At 43.4% G+C, this 20,666-nt stretch overlaps 2 protein-coding genes and 1 long non-coding RNA gene across 3 annotated transcripts in view; 2 read left to right on the forward strand and 1 right to left on the reverse strand.

Annotated features, from left to right (window-relative positions):
* GTF2H1 (general transcription factor IIH subunit 1) overlaps positions 1-20,666 on the forward strand; it is a gene marked incomplete at its 5' end in the record, with an annotated part of 330,296 nt that overhangs the window by 198,727 nt on the left and 110,903 nt on the right. The window lies entirely within an intron of this gene.
* IGSF22 (immunoglobulin superfamily member 22) overlaps positions 2,404-20,666 on the reverse strand; it is a 35,484-nt gene continuing 17,221 nt past the window's right edge. The window contains exons 13-23 of the mRNA XM_081840259.1: positions 19,585-19,726; positions 18,735-19,031; positions 17,404-17,706; positions 16,575-16,748; positions 15,261-15,389; positions 13,321-13,617; positions 12,832-12,920; positions 10,012-10,204; positions 9,390-9,689; positions 7,200-7,526; positions 2,404-5,175 (exon numbers count right to left, since the gene is read on the reverse strand). Coding sequence (XP_081696385.1) covers positions 5,108-5,175; positions 7,200-7,526; positions 9,390-9,689; positions 10,012-10,204; positions 12,832-12,920; positions 13,321-13,617; positions 15,261-15,389; positions 16,575-16,748; positions 17,404-17,706; positions 18,735-19,031; positions 19,585-19,726 — 2,319 coding nt within the window. The 3' untranslated portion in view covers positions 2,404-5,107. The remainder of the gene's footprint in view (positions 5,176-7,199; positions 7,527-9,389; positions 9,690-10,011; positions 10,205-12,831; positions 12,921-13,320; positions 13,618-15,260; positions 15,390-16,574; positions 16,749-17,403; positions 17,707-18,734; positions 19,032-19,584; positions 19,727-20,666) is intronic.
* Positions 5,138-6,373, forward strand: LOC309330968. Its single transcript, XR_014151672.1, has 2 exons — positions 5,138-5,277; positions 5,809-6,373. It is a non-coding gene; the product is annotated as an uncharacterized lncRNA (long non-coding RNA).

The raw sequence follows: 20,666 nt of genomic DNA on the forward strand, positions 1-20,666 counted from the left end.
AGGCAGAGCTGAGACTCTTCAGCATCATAGATGCTTTCCCCCATCTGAACGTATATAACCTCATCCTGGAGACACAAATCTCTCAGCTTAAGATCTGTTTTTACTGTTATTGGTAGGTTAGGAAGTGAATGTGGGGTGGTGGGTGCATGACAGCTAAAGAAATCATGCCTAAAAATGTAGATATTTTTAAACCCTCAGGAAAGTAGCAGGCTCTCTCCTCTTTCATTACTCCTCCTGCCATTTATATGAGCACTGTTAAGCTCTTAAGTGGTTATGTGTCCTGGGCATCATGGCCATTTGTAAAATGACTGCTGGCATCTAAGGAGAAAGAGAATTATCTCCATTGTGGAAAGGCACAATGTGAAAAGTGTGCTCAGATCTAGGGTGATCTAATCTCTAGAATGATCAGATCTAATCTTCATTGCCTGAAATCTCCAAAGCTGGCTTTTATTGCTGTTGTTGTTTTGGGCTCTAATTTGCCTCTATCTAGTTCCAGCCTTACTGCAGACATTGTGACATCGCCCAGCCCTACTCTAGTTGTACACAATGACTTCTGTGTTCCCTGGAGCATGAGAAGACACATTTAGCTGGTTTGATGGGGCTTGAATATTGCAATGGGAATGGGAATGTGCAGATTTGTACCAACATTTGCACTTGTTAGGCTTGGGGAAGGCTGCTTCTGCTTATTGATTACTGTGACTGGAGTGCCACTTCAGGAAAGCTTCATTCATGCCTTTAAAGTTAAAGGAGCTGTAGTGGCTAGCATCAGTGCGCCCTTTCCTCGGTTAGCAAACACTAAATTAATTGCAATGCTTCTCTACCTACCTCACCAGGGTGGTGTGAGGAAAATTTAATGTTTTTGAATCCCTCTCAAATGGGACACATTTTCATAAGCACTATTATTATTATATATTAAACCACAGTGTTACTTAAAAGCCACTTTTAGGAGCTTGCACAATTGTTTTTAAAACCAGCATCAGTGAATACCACTTTGTTTTAGACTGGTGTTTTTTGTTTTGCTTTTGTTCTAAATGAATGTAATGATCAGTATATAAATGTGTGAATAGGCCCTTGAATATATAATTCAGTGCCTCTGGATTTTGGTCAGAGCTGCAACACTACTACACCCAGAACACTATACCACAATGGCCAAATACCATAGGAGTTCTATCTCATGCTATTTTAATTTTTCGGTGCATTTTAGTAGGAATATTTACAATTACACTGCAGTAATTGTAATATTTGTAATACAATATTTACAATTACAATCATCTCAAGCAGGTGAGTAATAGCAACACTTCCACCCCCGCCCAGATTTGGCTGCGTAGACCCTGCAAATTGGACACCCATCAAATTGAATTTCAAACCAGCATTTACCTACAGCAGCAAACCCTGAACAGCATGTTCAGAATTACGCTGTTGAAAACTTTGGGGAAAGAGGTAGGGTTGCATTGAATTTATCTGTTACACAAACATGTTATTTAGAAAAGGAAGTTGCAATGGATAACGCTCCACTGAGCTATACAGTGGTACCTTGGGTTACATACGCTTCAGGTTACCGCTAACCCAGAAATAGTACCTCAGGTTAAGAACTTTGCTTCAGGATGAGAACAGAAATTGTGCTCTGGCGGCACGGCAGCAGCAGGAGGCCCCATTAGCTAAAGTGGTGCTTCAGGTTAAGAACAGTTTCAGGTTAAGAATGGACCTCTGGAACGAATTAAGTACTTAACCCAAGGTCCACTGTATAATTAAGATGACATATTCTTATGACAGCATTTCTCCAGCTTTGAGACAATCCTCTCAAAGGTAGTGCACAAAAGCCAGAAGAACCAGAGGCTCTTTCCTTACAGCAGCAGACCAAAACGGCCATGTCGACTATCAAAGCTGCAGAGAAGCAAGGACATAAGGGAGCTTCTCCATATAGTAGCGTCTCCCTTTCCTGATTTCCCATCTGGTTGCAGGCGGGAGACACTCTAATTCTGGTCTATTTTTAATGACAGTGTTTGATTAGCAACACTCCCATCCACAGATTTCCATGCACGTGGCAGTGGTCTGTGTGTGTGTGTGCACCTGGCTGTGAAAGAGATGGCTGTTGCTGGACTGGAAGTGCAAAGTAGGTTTAGGAAAGGGCCAGAGTCCAACAGACGGAGCAGCATTGCCTTCTGACATCGTGCAGGGCCTTTGGTAATGGCTTTACACCTGTGTACTCTCAAGGGCATTGTAAAGTAGGCCCAGGTTTGAATGAAAAGCCTCCACAGAATGTTATGGAGTGGCATGCGACTGAGGGTGGATGCATAGTGAATAATTAGAGGTTTTAGATAACAGAAATTGTACATTCTTTAGCATTTATGTGTGGTAATGTAACAGAGGTTGCATGAGGTGCATTTGTACTATTTTACTCACAGAAACCCTCCCCAATAGAATTTTGGCTTCAGAGGGTTACTACTTCCCAGTATTGATCAAGTTGGGCTTGATATACATCAAACCTCATCTGGTGAGTTGCAAATTACTGTTTTCCCCACATGCTAACAATGTTTTCACCATTATGCAAACACAACGCAAATCATTTTATACTAGCTTCAACTGTTTATGCAAAAAACAACATAAAAATAGAGCATAGGTCCCAAATAGCTGCAATGAAACCTAAATTGATCTGAACTCAGAAGCAGATACAATGCAAACACTGGTGTTTTTCTTTTCATGTTCAAATTTGTTTTATTTTCAGTTTGTTCCATTGTGTTCTATTGTGTGCATCCCCCCCCTTTAATGTAAAACGCTCTGCGCATATAGATGTACTAAAAGTAAAATAAAAAAACCTCACTGGCCCGAAAGGCTAATATATTTGTGTTGGTTTTTTTTTTTTTGTTAATTGCCATGCTCCTGCTAAAACCATGGAGGCAGAGGAAGTCCAACTTTAATGAAAAACAGCTCATAGTTATGGTTGGCAGGGTGATGCAGCCACCTCTGTCTATTTTGAGTGTCATGAAAGAGCAGCAAATTGTTACTTCGTTTATTGCATTCCTATTGTATATTTCCTTTTGGGGAGTGGCTTTCCTTCCTCAGGTGCCAAGATAACAAGGGCTTTATCTACCTTGACTTGAGGAGGTGTAATTTGCTCTTCTGCCTCAGGCAGCAAAATGCTATGCATAAGCGCTGCTCACAAATGTGGTGCTGTAAAACTGTAAAGTGGGGCTGGAGAACCTCAAGCCTGGAAGCCAATTCTGGCCCTCCAGTCTTCTCTATGTGGCCCTCAGGATTCCTTCCCAGGCCATAACCCTCACCAGCCCAATTCTGGACCCCCTTGAGTGCTTTGCCAGGCTGGCATTTGTCGCTGAACTCTGATAATGCCTCTTGCATTATCAGCACAGGTTTTGCCTGTGTGTGTGTGTGTGTGTGTGTGTAAAACTAGCCTTCTATGCAAAGGTGAAATGTAAATTCATTACTCCACGCATTTTCCTCTCTTGCCCCATCAACCACTGTCATGTTTCCCCACCCCAGGGTTGTCCAGAAGGGAAATATAACTCTCTAAAAGTTTTTTCTCACCCCTGGTATAAAGGTTTCACCTGCTTTTATCTGCGATTCCCAAGAGCAAGTATAGGGTTGGAAGGAAAACTGAGAGAACTGCACAAAGTCACTGCCGGTCGGGATATTTGTTTACATGGCGCCTGATTAAAAGCTAATCTCTCTGGTCACCAAGAGATGGAGATAGCGATTGCTGGGGAAACAAGCAGCCTACACTGGCAAGTAAAAGCTTCGTGCCTGACTTCTCTGTTCTGTGCGCCTGCAGGAGTCAGACTGGTGTCACATTTTCCCAATATCAGGAAGCTGCAAATTTTGCTCCTCAAGTGGAATTATTCTCCTCGGTGACCTTATCCACTGCAGCTTAAACACCACCACCAACAATTTTATTATTGATCTGTTGCCCATCTGACTGGGCTCTTGCCCTCCCAGAACTATCTTCACCTCAGAGGGAAAGAGGCAAAGCTGCAAGTCCCAGTCCATCAGCTCAGCTGGGATTTACTGCCATTTGGCTTCTGCTGCTCCCAAAGCTGCCTCATAGTTGCTCCTCCAAGGAGAGTTTCCTATACAGTCATTGAGGGGAGATCTGTACCCTGCACTCTGTCGCACATATATGCCCAGCCCATTTGGGGTGTGTGGGTGAGTGTGTGAACCAGCCTCAAGACTTTAAAGCATACAAATGCTCCTCTCAGCAGTACTCTACCAGTTCACAGGCATGGTCTGATGTCCATTCTGATTTATGGAAAGCATGTGAAGTGTATGCTAACAAAATGTGCACATTTGCTCTGATTTGCCAGCTCCTATGTCTCCATGGCAACACTCAATGCTCTGCATTTTGTGTGTGTGGTATAATGCACAATGAAGTGAATAGGACTCAGGAGATTAACATTCAGTCCCTGATCTTCCTTTGGACCACTATTAAACCTTTCTCAATCAATTCACTGGCTGGTAAGTGCCTAGTCATCACTAGTGGGCTATCAGTAGTATTGCTATGTGATAAAAGGTTATAACTGTAGCTTGATGTGCTTAACAGGCAAGGCCATTCAAGTTCTTAAAGAATCTGCTTCAAACATAATTTAAATCAATATGCCCAGACCCCCATACTGTAAGTTAACAATGTCAAGAATTTCATTTAGCTTGGTCCACAAACCAGATAAATTGGTTTGGTATCAGGAAGAAGTATTTGGTACTAAAGTGGCTCCAATTGCTTAAGCTTAATTTAAAAAAACAAAACGATACAGACACTCTAATTATTCAGATTTGCTTGCACAAAGCTTACACAGAGGTTAGATTACACCTGGTCTTTAATGAGTGTTCATCCTGATTTGTTTGTGAGATGGGTGGGGTGGGAATAAAGAAAAACAAGCAGTTCTATTGGGATCTCCTTTATTTCCAAGTTCTCTGAAAGGTACTGGCAACCATATCTGCCATCATGAAGCTTTGAAGGCAGCCTTTAATGAATCCTGCAGCATCATCTTCAGGCTAATGACTACAAGTGGTAACACAGTTGTGGTACTTAAAGCCATGCACAGCAACTATAATTATTCTGAACATTCAGCCGACTTCAAAATTGGTTTTTGTGTGTTGCTCACATGAGGTGTTTTGACTTCTGCAGGCTCTCAGTCACTGATTCCAGGAGGCTTCTATCATCTTTATCTAAAAGAGAAAAGCCGTCAGATATTAACAACTAGTGGATTTTTTGTTACTGAGCTCATGGAAAATTCTGTTCAGGGTTGTGAGGTCACGAGCTTGTGGCAGGTGTGTACTCCTCCTGAATGTTTATTTAAGAACAGTGCTTGTACTGGAGGGTGGGGGGGCTGTGAGAGCCACAAGCCCCTCAACATGGCTTTCTTCTGTTTTAGGCAAATAATTCCCCACCCGCCCAATAACCTTCTAAAATCAATAGCTAAAGAGACTTTGACAAAAGTTAAGGGGAACTTGGCCTCTTATAATTTTATAATTTTAACACCATTTAAATTGACACGTATCAACTGGTGTCAGTATGCACAGATTTTGGAAGGTGAAGTCATGCACATTTGTGAGCTGAAGCAAATCAAAATCAATTACTCCCATATTTCAGCATGTGCTTGTGACTGATGCTATCACACAATCTTATCTGTCTGAAACTTATTACCTAGTGACTCACCAGCAGGCAGGCTGTCTATTAAACTTTCTGAATTCCATTCATGCCTACTTCTACAGTAAGTTTCAAGTAGCATGGTAAGTTTATCATCATGCAGATAGGTAATTTTACTGTTTAGTCTGAAAACATATTCCTGTTTCTTCCAGATGGTGAGAAATTCACACTTCCCAACATGATACATGAGCCAAAAAAACCAGCTATCCTTCAAAATCGGCACTTCCCCAAATTTTGCAGTGCGGTTCTCTAACCAAAACATGTGTGCCAAAAATGCATATTAGGAAAACTTATAGGAAAAAAAATCATACAAAGGGTCATTATGTTAGAGGAAATTCCTTGCAAAAAATGTGTGATTCAGTCAAAATTGTACACACAATGTATGTGTTAGGAGAAATGCACACGGAAATGCAGATGAATTGAAACTGATGTGGAAATGTGGAGAACTGAAGACAGGAGAAATGAGAAATCTGTTCACCCCTAGTTCCAGAGGTTTAAAAGGTTGGTGGGAGGCAGTTTCACAGGGTGACTTCCAATGAACCATTGTTTTTGCTGAAGTAATGCTGCAGACTGCAGGCTGAAGCTGGCTGACTTCTCCATTCTCCAGATGATACTGAACTGAAACTGCAGGCTGTTACTGACTCTCATCAGCCTGTTTTGCTGAAGTAGTAGCCACAGATACAAAAATAAAGCTGAGCAGTATCAGCCAAATATAGATCCCTTCTATTGGTGCTGTATCAGTTTCTTTCTGAACATCACTCTCAGCTTTCACTTAAAAAGAACAAGCCAGGGATCCTGACACATGGGGAGGAGAGCAGCAAAGGGGCAGAAGGCAGAATAGGCAAGGGCAGGAGATAGGTAGCAAGGACTCCCAACATAGATCACCCGTCCTGTGTGCCACTTATCTCCCCCTCTCTCCCCTTCAACCTGCTCTGTGAAATTTTGACTTAATAATCCCCAGAAGGAAAACTGGAGGGTGATGTTATTCAAATTTTTATACCCAGCATGAATGATCTGGGCCAGGCTAGATCAGGGCTAGTACGAGAAAATACCAACCTGGGCAGAATGAATTCTTTTAGACACATGTTGGGCTACTCCAGGTGTCCTTTTTATTGCACATTCATGATGATTTGTGCTAATGATGCTATCAGAACCATCACATGCAATTCTCCTTTGAATGCTAATTGCTCCAGCCAAAGTTTTGGGGTGGCCATTCTGCTTCATGTCCAATCACATCCTGGGTGAAATCCCATAACTTTTCGTACCACAAATGTTCTCTTTTTTTGGCCCTCCTTCTGTTGCATCATAGCCTTTCTGGACAGCCAGAATGCCACAGCATTATAGAAACATTGCTGAACAATGAAAAAATCCACCACGAATCCACTATTATTGTGTGAGGAACATGTTGCAGAGCACACCCGCAATAGAACAGCATTCTGGAGGGGGCCTGTCCAGTTTGGCTTTCTCACGCTCAACATCTTTACACTAATAAGCTGGTGCTGTTAACTACGCCAACCTTCACCAAGGAAGGAATTCAACTTACCATACACCGTCAGTGTGCAACTGCATTTTTCCTGCCCAAGCTCATTCTCAATCTCTATGGTGTACTCTCCCGTGTCCTTGGCAGTGCAAGTGGGGATCATCAGGGTGCAGACGCCACTAGTTGAGTTGTACCAGAACTTGGAATTGGCTGTGATGTTGATTTGACCCTTGTACAACGTAACCACAGGGCGGGGGTTTCCCAGGAAAGCGCAGCTCATGGTGCAATCATGGCCCCGGCGCACGGCATGATTCTTCAGTGGAGTAATGAAACGGGGGGCATGGCGCCAGTCTCGCTCATGATATTCTTTTATCTTGGCATGGAAAAGTTCTGTTGAAGGAATGGCATAATCAGTACTGGTTCCAAAGGGGTTTCCTCCTATTCAGATATCCATGTTTGGCTGTCTGTGCTTCCATGGTATGATGATACAAACCTCAAATACTTGACATGGCCTTATGACTTTGCTTTCAGGCCATGGACTTCCTCAAAAGCTGCAGGGCATTTATTTGTCACAACTATTCATTTCTTGCTGATCTCTTTTATTTACTCATTTAATAAATTTCTATACTGCCCTTCCTGCCAAAGGAGCTCAGGGCAGCAAACATACAATTATTAAGCAATAGATGGATCTGAAATCAATTCCAATACAGATGCAGAGTGGAAAAAGATCTCTACCTAAAAGGCTTGCTGGAATAATAAATGGCATTGGAAAGAGGGGTTGGAACAACTGGAGACAACTCAACTCAGCCTCACTTTTAGCAACTGAGATACTTGGGCCAGAAAACAGTAGTTACAAAACTCCATAGACATGTGGATATGAATCAAACTGTCTTCTGTTGTTCTAACCCTATTCTCCAGTGCCCATTTACCCTATTTTTTGGAAGGCCATTGAATTCAATGGCTAACTTTCTTCAAGGTAGTTCTGGTAAACTTAATTTTGCATGGGATTAAGTGGAAGAAGTTTTTCTTCATTTGTACACTGATGTGACTATGCCACAGGATTTTTAAGTGGTCCTAGGCCTCATTCTTGCAGCATTTATACAACAGAAAAGGAAGGCATGATGTTGTTTGCTTGGGTATTTGCTGACCTGCAATGTGCTTGAGTTGTCAGCATATACCGTATTTTTCACCCTATTGGACGCTCCGGCCCATAGGACGCACCTAGGGGTTTTTTTTGGGGGGGGGAATAAAGGAAAAAAAATATTTCCCCCCCCCCCACAGGCGCGGGGCTGGGGCTGGGGCTGGGGCTGGGGAAGCCCGAGCTTCCAGAACGGGTGCCAGAGCGATGCCGAAGCTGTGCGAAGAGTCGGACACGACTAAACGACTAAACAACAACATAGCTCTTTCAGAAGGAGGTTTTCCTGAACACAGCTAACAGCTATCATTAAGATAGATTAACTAGTGTGGTTCAGTGACATGGGAGGCACACAAGATATAATTAATATATTAATGGAATTTGCTAAGCCACTGGCTTAGATGGTTTTAAAAGATTAGGCAAACGAATGGAGGGTAGGCCTATGAATGGTTGTTAGCTATAATAGCTGTGTGGAGCTTTCAGGTTTAGGGACAGTGTCTGTGAACCTCAGCTGATAGGGAGTAACAGTGGGTAAGAGGTGTCATGTTCATGTACTACAGATGGGCTTCTTGGAAACATCTGCCCAGCCCTTGTGGGGGAAAGAATGCTGGACTAGATGGGTCAACAGAGATGCTGTAGCTCTGCATGAAACATATGCAAGAAACAGCTGGAAGTGCTATTTAAAATAGGAAAGTTGCTCTCCAGACAACAGGCTGCTTGGCTGGGTCATAGACTTTTGCTCATGTGCCTATAAAGCAGCTAGCTCTGCAGTTCACTTACTTTCAGTGCCCAGGGAGGGTTTCCATGGAAAAACTTTTGTGCTTGCACCTATAAGGTGCTGTGGCCACCTGGAATGCATGACAGAACCTATGCAGAATCTTATTCTACATGCTGAAATGGAGGAGAACTTCCTGGGGGAAAATAACCCTCGTTTCATAAGACATCTAGGCATTTTGAGCTGGACAGATTCTTATTCCAAACAGTGTAATGATGAACTTTGGCAACACTTCTACTTTCAACTCTCTTCAGAAAGCAGGGCAAAATTGCAAACTGAGCCTCAATCTGCTGAGACACAACAAAAACACTATTTGGCTACTTATGCAGACATAGATGCTTACCTTTGTCTTTGTTGATATGCCAGGAATCCTTTGAATCTAGAGGATCACTGTCACCAACTTCATTGCGGGCAATAACCCGGAAGAAATATTTCCTGCCAGGAAGCAGGCCCGTGACAGTGTACTTGTTGCTGTAAACTTTCTCTGCGGCCGTGAACCAGGTGGCTGTGCTAGTGTCGCGTTTCAAGATGACGTAATGGGCACCTCCATCCTCTTTTATGTCTGGAGAGTGATCCCATTTCAGTGACACAGTGTTTGGCACCTCTTCATACAGGTTCAGGTTAGTAGGAGGCCTTGGGAAATCTAAGGCAGAAATACTGAGTATGAACCAGTGTTTCATCTTTCTCCGTTTGCGGTCTTCTATCATTTATTTGGAGGGCAGCATCTCCCTCTGGAATGATAGTGTCATGCTATTTCAGCATACCCATGATGGTCTTAAGCTTGAAAAGCTAAACTAAGAATGGCAAACATTGCCTGTACTCTGTGATCTGGCAATCAACTGCCTGCATTAGAACCTCTTCTCAAATTGTTGATCGGCTCAGCAATTGTCAAGAGGCTGGCATTCATTCCTCATCTAGTTTCACAGGCTCGCCCCACCCCAAGCCCTTACCGCACACTCTTGTACCTGTCACTCGCACATGAATGTCGTAGTGGGCTTCTCCATAGTCATTGCTGAGTATAATACGGTAGAGTCCAGTATCCATGCGTTTGGTGCTGCTGATGAGGAACTGGGAGTGGTTCTTGCCTTTAGTGATGCTCTCTCTTCCCCTTGTGGTATTACCATCCTTTTGCCACACCACATTTGGCGGAGGGGAACCCTGCCAGAAGCAAAACTTGCTGAATATGTCAAACCTAAGCAGGAGACATAGCTTTTGCCATTTGCTCTTCACCCTGGCCTTTAATCTGGCTCTGTTTCATCTGCCGTGGGTGGTGCATTTGTTTTTTACTACTTACTTAATTACTACCGTAGCTGCTAAGGCAAGGAGCAGATTAAAGGAATGGGGAAGAAATGGGCAGGAGAAACCATGGCTGATGCTTTGTCTCTCAAGTAATGGTTAGCTTTAGGTCCTCCAGATGTTGTAGGACTCCAACTCCCATCAGCCCCAACCAGCATGACCTGTAGGCAGGGATGATGGAAGATGGAGTCTGACAACACCTGGAGGGCACCATGAAGGGTTACCCCAGACTTCAAGGGAACAAGGCAACTCCCTCGGTTGCAAGCAGTCAACCCTAAAAGCTGTAGGAAGGTGGGAACTCTTGAGACAGTGGCAAAAAAATGGGCACGGGAAGCAACGGGATAGCTTTTTTTGCTAAGTTATTTATTCCAGTCCCATGATTCTGTAAGCACTGGCAACAGCTGAAAGATGTACATGCATGCACACAAACCGGGACAACTTCTTAGACATAAAATCACCCAGAATTAAACCTGAGAATCTTAATGAACCCGCATTCAATAAGCCACTCTTCTTAGCAGCACTGCCTGATCCCCCTTGATAAAGCTTCATGGCACAGATTTGAGCAGAGAGGAGGAGATTACAGGGTTTGCAAAGCCCTGATTAGTCTGGCATCCCAATCAGTATTATTCTGCATTACTGTGAGTACTTTAACAGAGAAGTATACATGTTTCAAATGCTACCTCTCTCCTAGTCCTACCTAATTATTCCTAGTCTGGGAAGGTTGCCTATGTGATCTCTTAGGGGCAAAGTATACTTTATCTTCAATGCTTGATCATGTTTTATGTGTCTGATATTTGCTTTGTTTTAAAACCTTTTCCTCCATGAAAAACTGGAGGCCCTTTTAGAAGGTTATAAAAGATTTAATAAGAATTATAATAATGTTTTAGACACTGTCCAGACATCAATGGGATGAATAAGGTTGGTGAGCAAAGAGGAAATAAGGAAATTCTTGGGGCCATAACTTCCCATTACTAGAGCAACCATAACTGATCTGGCAAGGAAATAGATTATTACTACTGATTATGTGTGATTACAGATTACATACAGAAACCACAGCACATAAACAGAGTACCCAAACAAAAACACAAGCATATCAGAAACTTAAGCCAAACAATGAAAATAAACAAATTCCTTCCAGTAGCACCTTAGAGGCCAACTAAGTTTGTTATTGGTATGAGCTTTCGTGTGCATGCACACTTCTTCAGATACACTGAAACAAAGACAGTGAAACAGCGTATCTGAAGAAGTGTGCATGCACACGAAAGCTCATACCAATAACAAACTTAGTTGGTCTCTAAGGTGCTACTGGAAGGAATTTTTTTATTTTGTTTCGACTACGGCAGACCAACACGGCTACCTACCTGTAATGAAAATAAAATTAAGCAATCAAATTAAATGCCAAAAATGTGGCATACTTTACCTAGCACCTAAGAGATAACAAGGAAGGAACATCAATGTCATTATGATTATTGCTTCAGCAAACTTGGCACTGGGTAAAGTTGCCTAATGTTGCTGTTTACTTAGGTCAAGGTGCCCTGAGTACTACGGCATATGAGTTTATTAAATAGAATCAATAAACTAAACTTTATTTATTTATTGAAATCCATTTATAAACCAATAGTTTGCAAAATCAAATCCTTAAGCGGATAATGTACTGTTACAGATATGAAGTAACAGGATCTATTAGGGAATAGAAGAAATTAATAAATGGTAGAATTTTAATTATTTGGGATATGAATGAAAAATACAAGCTGCAGAGGAATTCCTGGGCTAGCCTATGCAAAGGAAACAAATTAAGAAACAATACAGGGCCATCGGCAATGCAATAAAACTGTCCTTCATCCCCTGCCTTGAGGTGTGGGGCAGAGACAGGAGATTTGGAAGGCTGCCAGGGTCACTGGCCATGATGTCACAGGAAGAGTTTGGGGCCTTTGCCACTAGGCTTGGAATACCTGAAAAATGGGTAGAAGGATCTAGGCTGGCTGGTTGAAGGCAGGCTGGGAGAGGTGCCTTGGACTCCAATGCTGCACTGCTATGGGGAATAAGCCCCTCTTGAGATGGCCACACTGTAAGAGCTGGACTCCCTCCATCCAAATTCAGGATGGAGTACATATGTGAATAAATCATATTTTGGTGATCTTGATTCTCAAAGGAACACAGACCCTGGGAAACCACCACCAAATCTTGCCACAGGTCGGCAGAGATTGGAGGTGGCATCCCACTTTTGTAGCAGTACTTTACTAAGCAATCTAATCAAAACACAGGTCCTTGCTCTTGAAATCTTATATTACAGACACAGACAGAGCGAGTCACACCCACACCATACATTTAAAGCACATGGCTTTCCCCCAGAGTATCCCGGGATCTGCGGTTTGTTATGGGTGCTGGAAAGCTCTACCAGTGAAAAGGCCATTGCAAGTGGAATATAAAAAGCATTCACTGCAATTTTAAGGCACAAGTTCCCTGATGGAATAGCAAGAGCAGCTTACAGTGAAAGAGGCATGAATGCAGAGGGCAGTCCCAGCGCGAACAACCATGTGACTCTTCAGCCTGGCACTCAGATCAAACTTCGGAGCAGCTAAAAGACACACCAGGACAACAACAGAGAAATATGGGTGGGGGCGAGTAGTTAAAACTATTAATCAGAAAACACACATTTCCCTGTTACCTATATTGTCACTTTGGCTCTGTACAGTTAAATTTACAGTGGTACCTCGGGTTACGAACTTAATTCGTTCCAGAGGTCCGTTCTTAACCCGAAACCGTTTTTAACCACTAATGGGGCCTCCCACTGCCGCCGTGCCGCCAGTGCGCGATTTCCGTTCTCATCCTGGGGGGGCAAAGTTCTCAACCCGCAAAGTTCTCAACCCAGAAAACATACACCAGATGATCTTGCTAGCATTCCTTCCACTTTGGGGAAAGGGAGCCCAAGGCAAATGCAGCCCTCATGAAGTTGGAGTCTATGCACACTGACTTACCTGGAGGGGGCATGGCCAGAACTCCATCCTTTAACTCAATTGGTTCGCCCACTCCAGCTTCATTCACGGCTCGAATCCGGAAGAAGTATTTCTGCCTCTCCTGCAGTCCCCCCACTGTATAGTTGGTGCCAGAAATTGGGATCTTGGTGCACTTGGACCATTCCTTGGTGTCTTCAGCTCGCATCTCCAGGATGTATCCTGACGGCGGATCACCTTCCTCTGGCTGCTGCCAGGCCAAGGAAATGCTGGAGTTGGAAGAATCGGCTACATGCAAACCTCTCACCAGTCCAGGAGGCTCTGGGACAAATAGCAAAACATCCACTTTAAAGGCACAGCTGCATATACCGTTTTAAACACATTTGCTCTGCCCTGGTGCAACATTCAGTCCCAGCCTTCCAACTGTGAGCAATGGATGCTTTGGCACCTTAAAGACTAATCATGTGTTGCTGTCTGCATTTATTTAACAATTATTTATTAGATTTATATAGCTCCTTTCATCACAAGATCTCAGGGTGGTTCACAGGATAAAATACAAGCTAAAACACAAGAAAGCAGTTAAAATAAAAACGACAAAACAATAACCCTCTCCTTCCCACAATGTTTTTTTATGCTGGTGATTCCTGAGACTTTGTGCATCCTTAATAATTCTGGATTCTTCTTTTCTAAAATTCAGATATATCTCAATTGGATCAGCTTCTTTAGTCATAGGCCATCTCATGAAGGCTATCCATGTGGGTGCGTGCGTGCGCATGGGCTATTGGCTCCAAAAGAAGTCTTTTCCCCCCAAGCCAAATTGCACTGGGGGGGGGCAGCTTAGATTAGACTGAATGTGCACCAGTGGGCCTTGGGCCACTTTTGGGTGGGCCTCAGTGCCACAACCAGCCTGCCCCATGCCTTCTCACTTGCTTATCACATCTCATAGCTGTTCCATAGCCTTTGGGTTGGCCCAGGGCAAGCTCTGGTTAGGCCTTCAATGCTAAATAAAGGTGGCCAGGAGACAGAAAAGTTCGGGGGGTGGGGAAAAGGAAGGGCAACCTCCCTACTCTGATACGAACTTGCCAGAGGAGGTGTTAAAGGAAATGGGAAAGTGACATAGAAGGTTAATAATAATAATCAGGGAAAAGAAAGGAAAGGGAGGAAAAAGAAGTCCTGTTTAGAAGACAGAACTGAATGTAAAAGGACCAGAGAGGAGGGATGAAAGAAACTGGCAGTAGGTTGTAGTGGGTGAAAGGAACATGGAAGAAGAAATTGCAGGAGATGGGTAAAAATTACTTTGAGACATGCGAGGTTGGGAAGGGAAACCATAAAACAAGAAGTCTCCACTTACAGCCTCTGAATCAGCAAATTCTGCCCAAAATAATGAGACTGAGTCACAATACCACCAGAGCAAATGCTTGTACTTAGCTTGCGGAAAGCCAAGTTGTGCCACTCCTTGTCACAATGAAAACCCCATGGCGAAGAATTTAGCAATTTTTAAAGATGGATCAGATATCAGCAGAAAGTGTTATCAGTAATTGCCAGCTGATTATATACCAAACTCTTCCTCTGTCTGCCACCATTTTGTGACTGACTCTGCCCGTGAACCACCATTTTGAAATGCATAGGCTTCAGTAATGACCAGCCATTTCAAGCGGGCAGAAATTAGGTTTGAGAACCTGTGTAATAGATAGTACATGGAAGATGATGGTCCTAATCCATGATATATGTTGGTCTAATAATACATAAACAAATAGCAGCAGCTGTGCCTGCTCAGTATTATTTGAAAAAGGGCCACCTTGTTACCTGCTGAAATTGTTATTGAAACTGGTTATGGAAACAAATAGCCAGATAGGGAATGGTTTTTGCAGGGGTCTACCCTGTTTCACTGCATGCACAGCAAACCTTTTGTTTTTTAAACATATTTATGGAACACTAGGAACAGATCAATGTTAGGGACATACTGATGGGATCTCTTGCCACAACTGAGTTTGAAGCACTGCTAGGTTGCCCAGGCCCCGCTCGGTTCACAGCTATGACACGGAACTCGTATTCTGTATCTTCCAATAAGCCATCCACTTTGCATTTCGTATCTAAAGAGAATGCAGAAGAACACAGGTATCATAATTACTAGAGAGGAGGCGTTTTCCAGACAGAAGAATGTTCAAGTGATCATCGCCCTTTAGGACTCAAGGGAGACACGATGTTTCTCATTTTACATAACTGGGGCATCTTGCAGCTTTTTGCTGCCACCTTCTGGCCATGAACACAGCTTCCAGCCAACAAAGAGAAGTCTGCAGTAGTTTCACACTTGGAGCACTTCCGCAACACAGACTTTCAAGCTGACATGCAGCAAATGCAATGGTAATAAAAGCAACAAATCCAGAGCAGTTGTGCACAGAATAGTCATAAACAAAACAAAACAGGAGCAACTTCAGGAACACAGTAATTGTACACTGTATTTATTCGCCCAACTATTTTAATGCTGCCATTTGGCTTCAAGGGACCTCCAAGACAGATTATTAAGCAGAACAACATACTTGGCAAATGAACAATGCCCTCTTCACTTCAGTAACATCCCAAATGCTGTTAAGTTAGTTTGCATATCTGTATTTAGCTTAGACGCATTCTGGATTTCCAAATGGGTAACAGAAGAGGAAAAGAACTTCAGCTAACCAAGGGAACAGAGGACAAATCAGGTAGTGAGATCAACAGTCAGGTGGTTTCCAAGACCAATTGTGTGGCTCAGTTACCATTCGAAAGTTAAGACGAAATGGTTAACTCTGAGCCATCTGTAAAAAAGGAAGTGGGATTGGACAGAGTAAATGTATATACAGGAGATGACCATTTTGCATGAGGGGTTATGTTCCCGACCCCCATATGCTTCAGTGGATCATGCATTTCCCCCCCTTCCTGGTCCAAAAGGACCTGCATGTTGACGATGACACATCATTTGGACATGCCTAAAATGGTCGCTGCCTGTATTTGGTGAAGTATCTACCGGCAGGTGCTTTGCGCTTAGTAAAAACATAATAGACAGGTATTCTGAGTCCCTAGATTGTGCTCCAGGTTGTGTTTATACTGAACTACATGAATCTTGGTCTGACTGAGCAAGGCCATTTTTTATAACACTTTGTTCTTGAGAGACTAATACACCACATCTTGCTTTACATTCTTGACAGTTGCAATTTTGTGTGTGTGTGTGTGTGTGTGTGTGTGTGTGTGTGTGTAATTATATTTAGCAGTTGTGTGTGTGTCAGTTGGGATAAATTTCTGACCTTGAATGAGTTCTTTGGACACTGGGACCCAAAGGTTGCTGCCTTTCTTCCTCCTTTCCACAACATACCCCATTACTGGAGAGCCACCATCTTTAGCTGGAGGACTCCAGGTAATAGTAATCGCGTCTTTGGTAACATCAGTAACTTGAGGTTGAGATGCCTGACCTGGGGGATCTGAAAAGAATTTGAGGACAGAGGAAATCAGAACTACAGTGGAAGCCTTTTCTTTCTTAGCTGCCTTTTTCTATGAAATTATAATCAAGGCAAGAGTCACTTCTACTGTTCCCGCCACTTTTGCCTCTGTGCCTACACCTGCCCATTACTTCTGGCCATTGCGACCACTGGTATGCAGTCCCCAGAAAGTTGTCAATAAGGCTTTCAGGCTGAAAAAAGGGTTCTTACCCCCATCAAGGGGAGTTCTAGAAATTGAAGTGACTCAGGCAGGACCATCTCTACCCAGTAAGTCTGAACATACTATCCCATGATATACAGACCAGACGTAGCATTAAGTAGATAAAGGGGCACGTGATTGAAGTTAAATCAACGCCATGAATTGGCTAAGATGCTAAAACTCAACATGATTTCTGCCCCAGGTAAACATTCCTTCCTGACAAATGCAATGACTTGGATTTTGACCAAAACCAAAACCTGCGAATTGAGCCTTCATAAGAGAATGTTTTACTAATTCTCTTCATGTGCTACCTTATCCTAAGATAAGGCCAGCAGCAGCCTAACCCCCCCCCCACTGGATAATGGCAAACGTCATCATTCAATGCTCTAAGAATGCAACCAGATGGCAATCTTATCTAACAGAATCAGGCTTACATACCAATAGGATCCCCAGCGAAGATTTCTTCCGACTCTAGTGGCTCACTCACACCCTCAGAGTTGACAGCCAGGATCCGAAACTGATAGGGTTTCCCCTCTTCTACCTTATCTGTGGCAAAAGTGGTGTGTTTGCTGTCAATCTCTCCAATCTTGGTCCAGGATTTTTTCCCAACCATCTTCCGCTCAATAATGAAGTGGGTCACCTGCTTGCCCCCATTGTCCTTGGGTGCTTTCCACTTCATTTTGACACACTTCCCAGTCTTCTCCAGGAATTCGACTTTCCCTTGTGGTGGTTTTGGTTTGTCTGAAGCACACAGAGAAATTGCAAAGAGAGTGGCAATGGTCACAACCGTTTGGAACTCATCAAGACTTTCTTGAGAGGTGTTTGACAAGCCTGGCCTCATATTCAAAGCAGCCTAAGTCACTTTACTAATTTCATCTACCAGCAGAAACTAAAGAACCCTGCTACTCTATGGTCCTCAAAAACGGCCACCTGATGATCCTTGAGAAACTAGGAATCAGGAATGCATATCAAGGTCCCGTCACCTGTTCTATGACACTGTAGCAAATTTCTGTAACTGGGCCTCCAATTCCTGAAGAGTAAGCATGGGTACAGTGGTGCCTCGCAAGACGAAATTAATCCGTTCCGCGAGTCTCTTCGTCTTGCGTTTTTTTCGTCTTGCGAAGCACGGCTATTAGTGGTTTAGCGGCTATTAACGGCTTAGCGGCTGAGCGGCTATTAATGGCTTAGCGGCTTTAAGAAAAAGGAAACAAACTTGCAAGAACTCGCAAGACGTTTCGTCTTGCGAAGCAAGCCCATAGGGAAATTCGTCTTGCGAAGCACCTCAAAAAACGGAAAACTCTTTCGTCTAGCGAGTTTTTCGTCTTGCGAGGCATTCGTCTTGCGGGGCACCACTGTACAGTGAGTGTGGTTAACTCTAAAATAATGGACAAAAATGAAACTCAGCAAAAGCAGAGTTAAGGCTACAGTCCTACACACACTTGAGACTAAGCCCCTCTGAACACAGTAGGATTTTATTTCCAGGCAGAAGAACACAAGATCAGGTTGTGATAGGCAACTGTCCTTTTAGTGCAGGAAGATTCAGTTCCTTACTTTTTGTTTACCCTTTAAGATACCGAAGTGTGATCACACACATACTTACTTTGGACTAAGCCCCATGGTCAGCGCTACAATCCTAAGTACATTTACTAGGAAGCACCTCCCATTGAGCTCAATGGGACTTCCTCCTGAGAAACTATGTTTAGGATTATAGCCTAAATATGCTTCAGATTGTACTGTGAACTGCCCTAGAGGATTATCCCAGGACCTACCAATAACATTGAGGTGCAGTTGAGCAGTGGCTGTTCCACAATCGCTTTTCAGCCTCAGCAAGATAGCACCGCTGTCTTCCCTCACACAGTTCTTGATTGTGAGCAGTGCTTGGTCATTGGTCCTTTCGAATTCTATTCTGTCTTCTTCAGTCACCTCAATGCCATCCTTGAACCAGGTGACTTTGGGCAGGGGCTTGGCCCTGAATGGTACTTTGATGTTGGCTGTCTGCCCTGCTTTCACTGTCACTGGGTGAGCAGCTAAAGCTTCCAGCACAGATGGATCAATAAAAGGGGGGTCTGGAGTGGGGAGAGAATGGAAAAATAGGTCTGAAAACTGCAGTCAAAAAGAAACGTTAGCAACATTCATACACTTTTATGCCTCATTGTATGGTCTTCACCAATGACAGTTTAAGTCCTTGCAGCCATACATTCCATTAGCCATAGAATTCCAAGTTTAAGGTGGCCTCAGCAGAGATGTGATACATGTACATATACATATACATACACACAGACATATGATTTGGGTGTGAAACACCCTAAATTCCTGGGTCCAATAAAAGTTAGACTTAATCAAGGTTTGGGGAGTTAACTGTGCCTGAACCCTTGGATTCAGAAATGCAAGTCTAGATTCTCAGGAAGCTGAATTCTGTGCCAACCACTACATTTGGTGTCTTTCTACACACTTGCAGAACTGCAATACACTCACAGCCCTGGTCATGACATCAGGTTGATGTCTAGGATGCCCTGTGTGTTACTGAAATTAAGGCCTAGGGCAGGAGGAGGGAGTGGTCAAAGGAAAAGGACAAGCTGAAAATACATAGGTGGGGGTGGGGGGACAGGAGTACTGTACCTGCAATACTGACAGTGGCCTCACTCTCTGCCCCTTTTGCTCTGAAAGTGTACTTTCCTTCAGTGTCCTCTCCCAACTTGTCAATGATCAGCTTGTGGACAGCCCCTTGCTTGACAATTTGGATTCCTCTCATATCTGTAATCTAAAGGAAAGGTTAAAAAGTAAGGTCCTGTTAAAAGTTCAAACGGCAAACAGGAACTCACATGCTAGTTTAATACGTAAGAGTCAAGTTCTAAGGCTTCTAAAGGAAGCCTTTTCCCTTTTAAGCAGAGATTGGATGGCCATCTGTCATGGATGCTTGACCTTTACACTTCTATTATGCTATGACTCCACATATAAGGGATGTGCTTTTGTGTCTGTATGCACGCACATGGATTTGCTGTGCTGCAATAGCTGTTCTACCATTGTTGTCTTCATTTAATTTCTTTTTTTAAAAAGGGACACACCTGTACTCCAGTATGGTAGGAGGAGAGTGCACAGCCTTCAAATAACCAAATAAAACCCAACAACAACGGAAGATTCAAACGTTTATCACAGCTATAGAGGAAAGCATTGCAAGTGCCTGCCACTTTTAAAGAAAGTAAAATAAGCATGGGCGTGACATAGCAGAAGGGGACTCAAGAGCGTATTTTTCAAAATTCCCTTGAGCCACAATATGCTGTGGCATCGGGAGGGGAGGGAATAGGTAGTCGGTGCATTGACCCCTGCACAATCACATTCTATAAAGCAATGACATCAAGGATGGAGAATCACATTTTCCTAGGTAGTCACAGGGAGGGATCCAGCATTGCATTCTTCTGATCATTCCATCAGTACAAGCATTTCGGCTTGCCAGGCAGAATACTCCCTCCCCAAGTTTTCTCCCAACCACTCGGAGTCAGTTTCAAGAGGGGCGCATTGGGGAGGATAGGGGGAACCCCCCATTGCATAAGCAAGTTGCTTTCACAATGGGGCGTCCCCTCTCTCCTCTCCAATGCGCTTTCTGCAGGACTTCCACTGGCAAGACTCAGTAGTTGAATCCCGCCTGTAGTCACTTTATTTACAAAACATACCACATCTACTATTGACAAAATGCAATATCC

This window comes from Podarcis erhardii (assembly GCF_964252035.2).
Source record: "Podarcis erhardii genome assembly, chromosome: 1".
Lineage (NCBI taxonomy): Eukaryota > Metazoa > Chordata > Lepidosauria > Squamata > Lacertidae > Podarcis > Podarcis erhardii.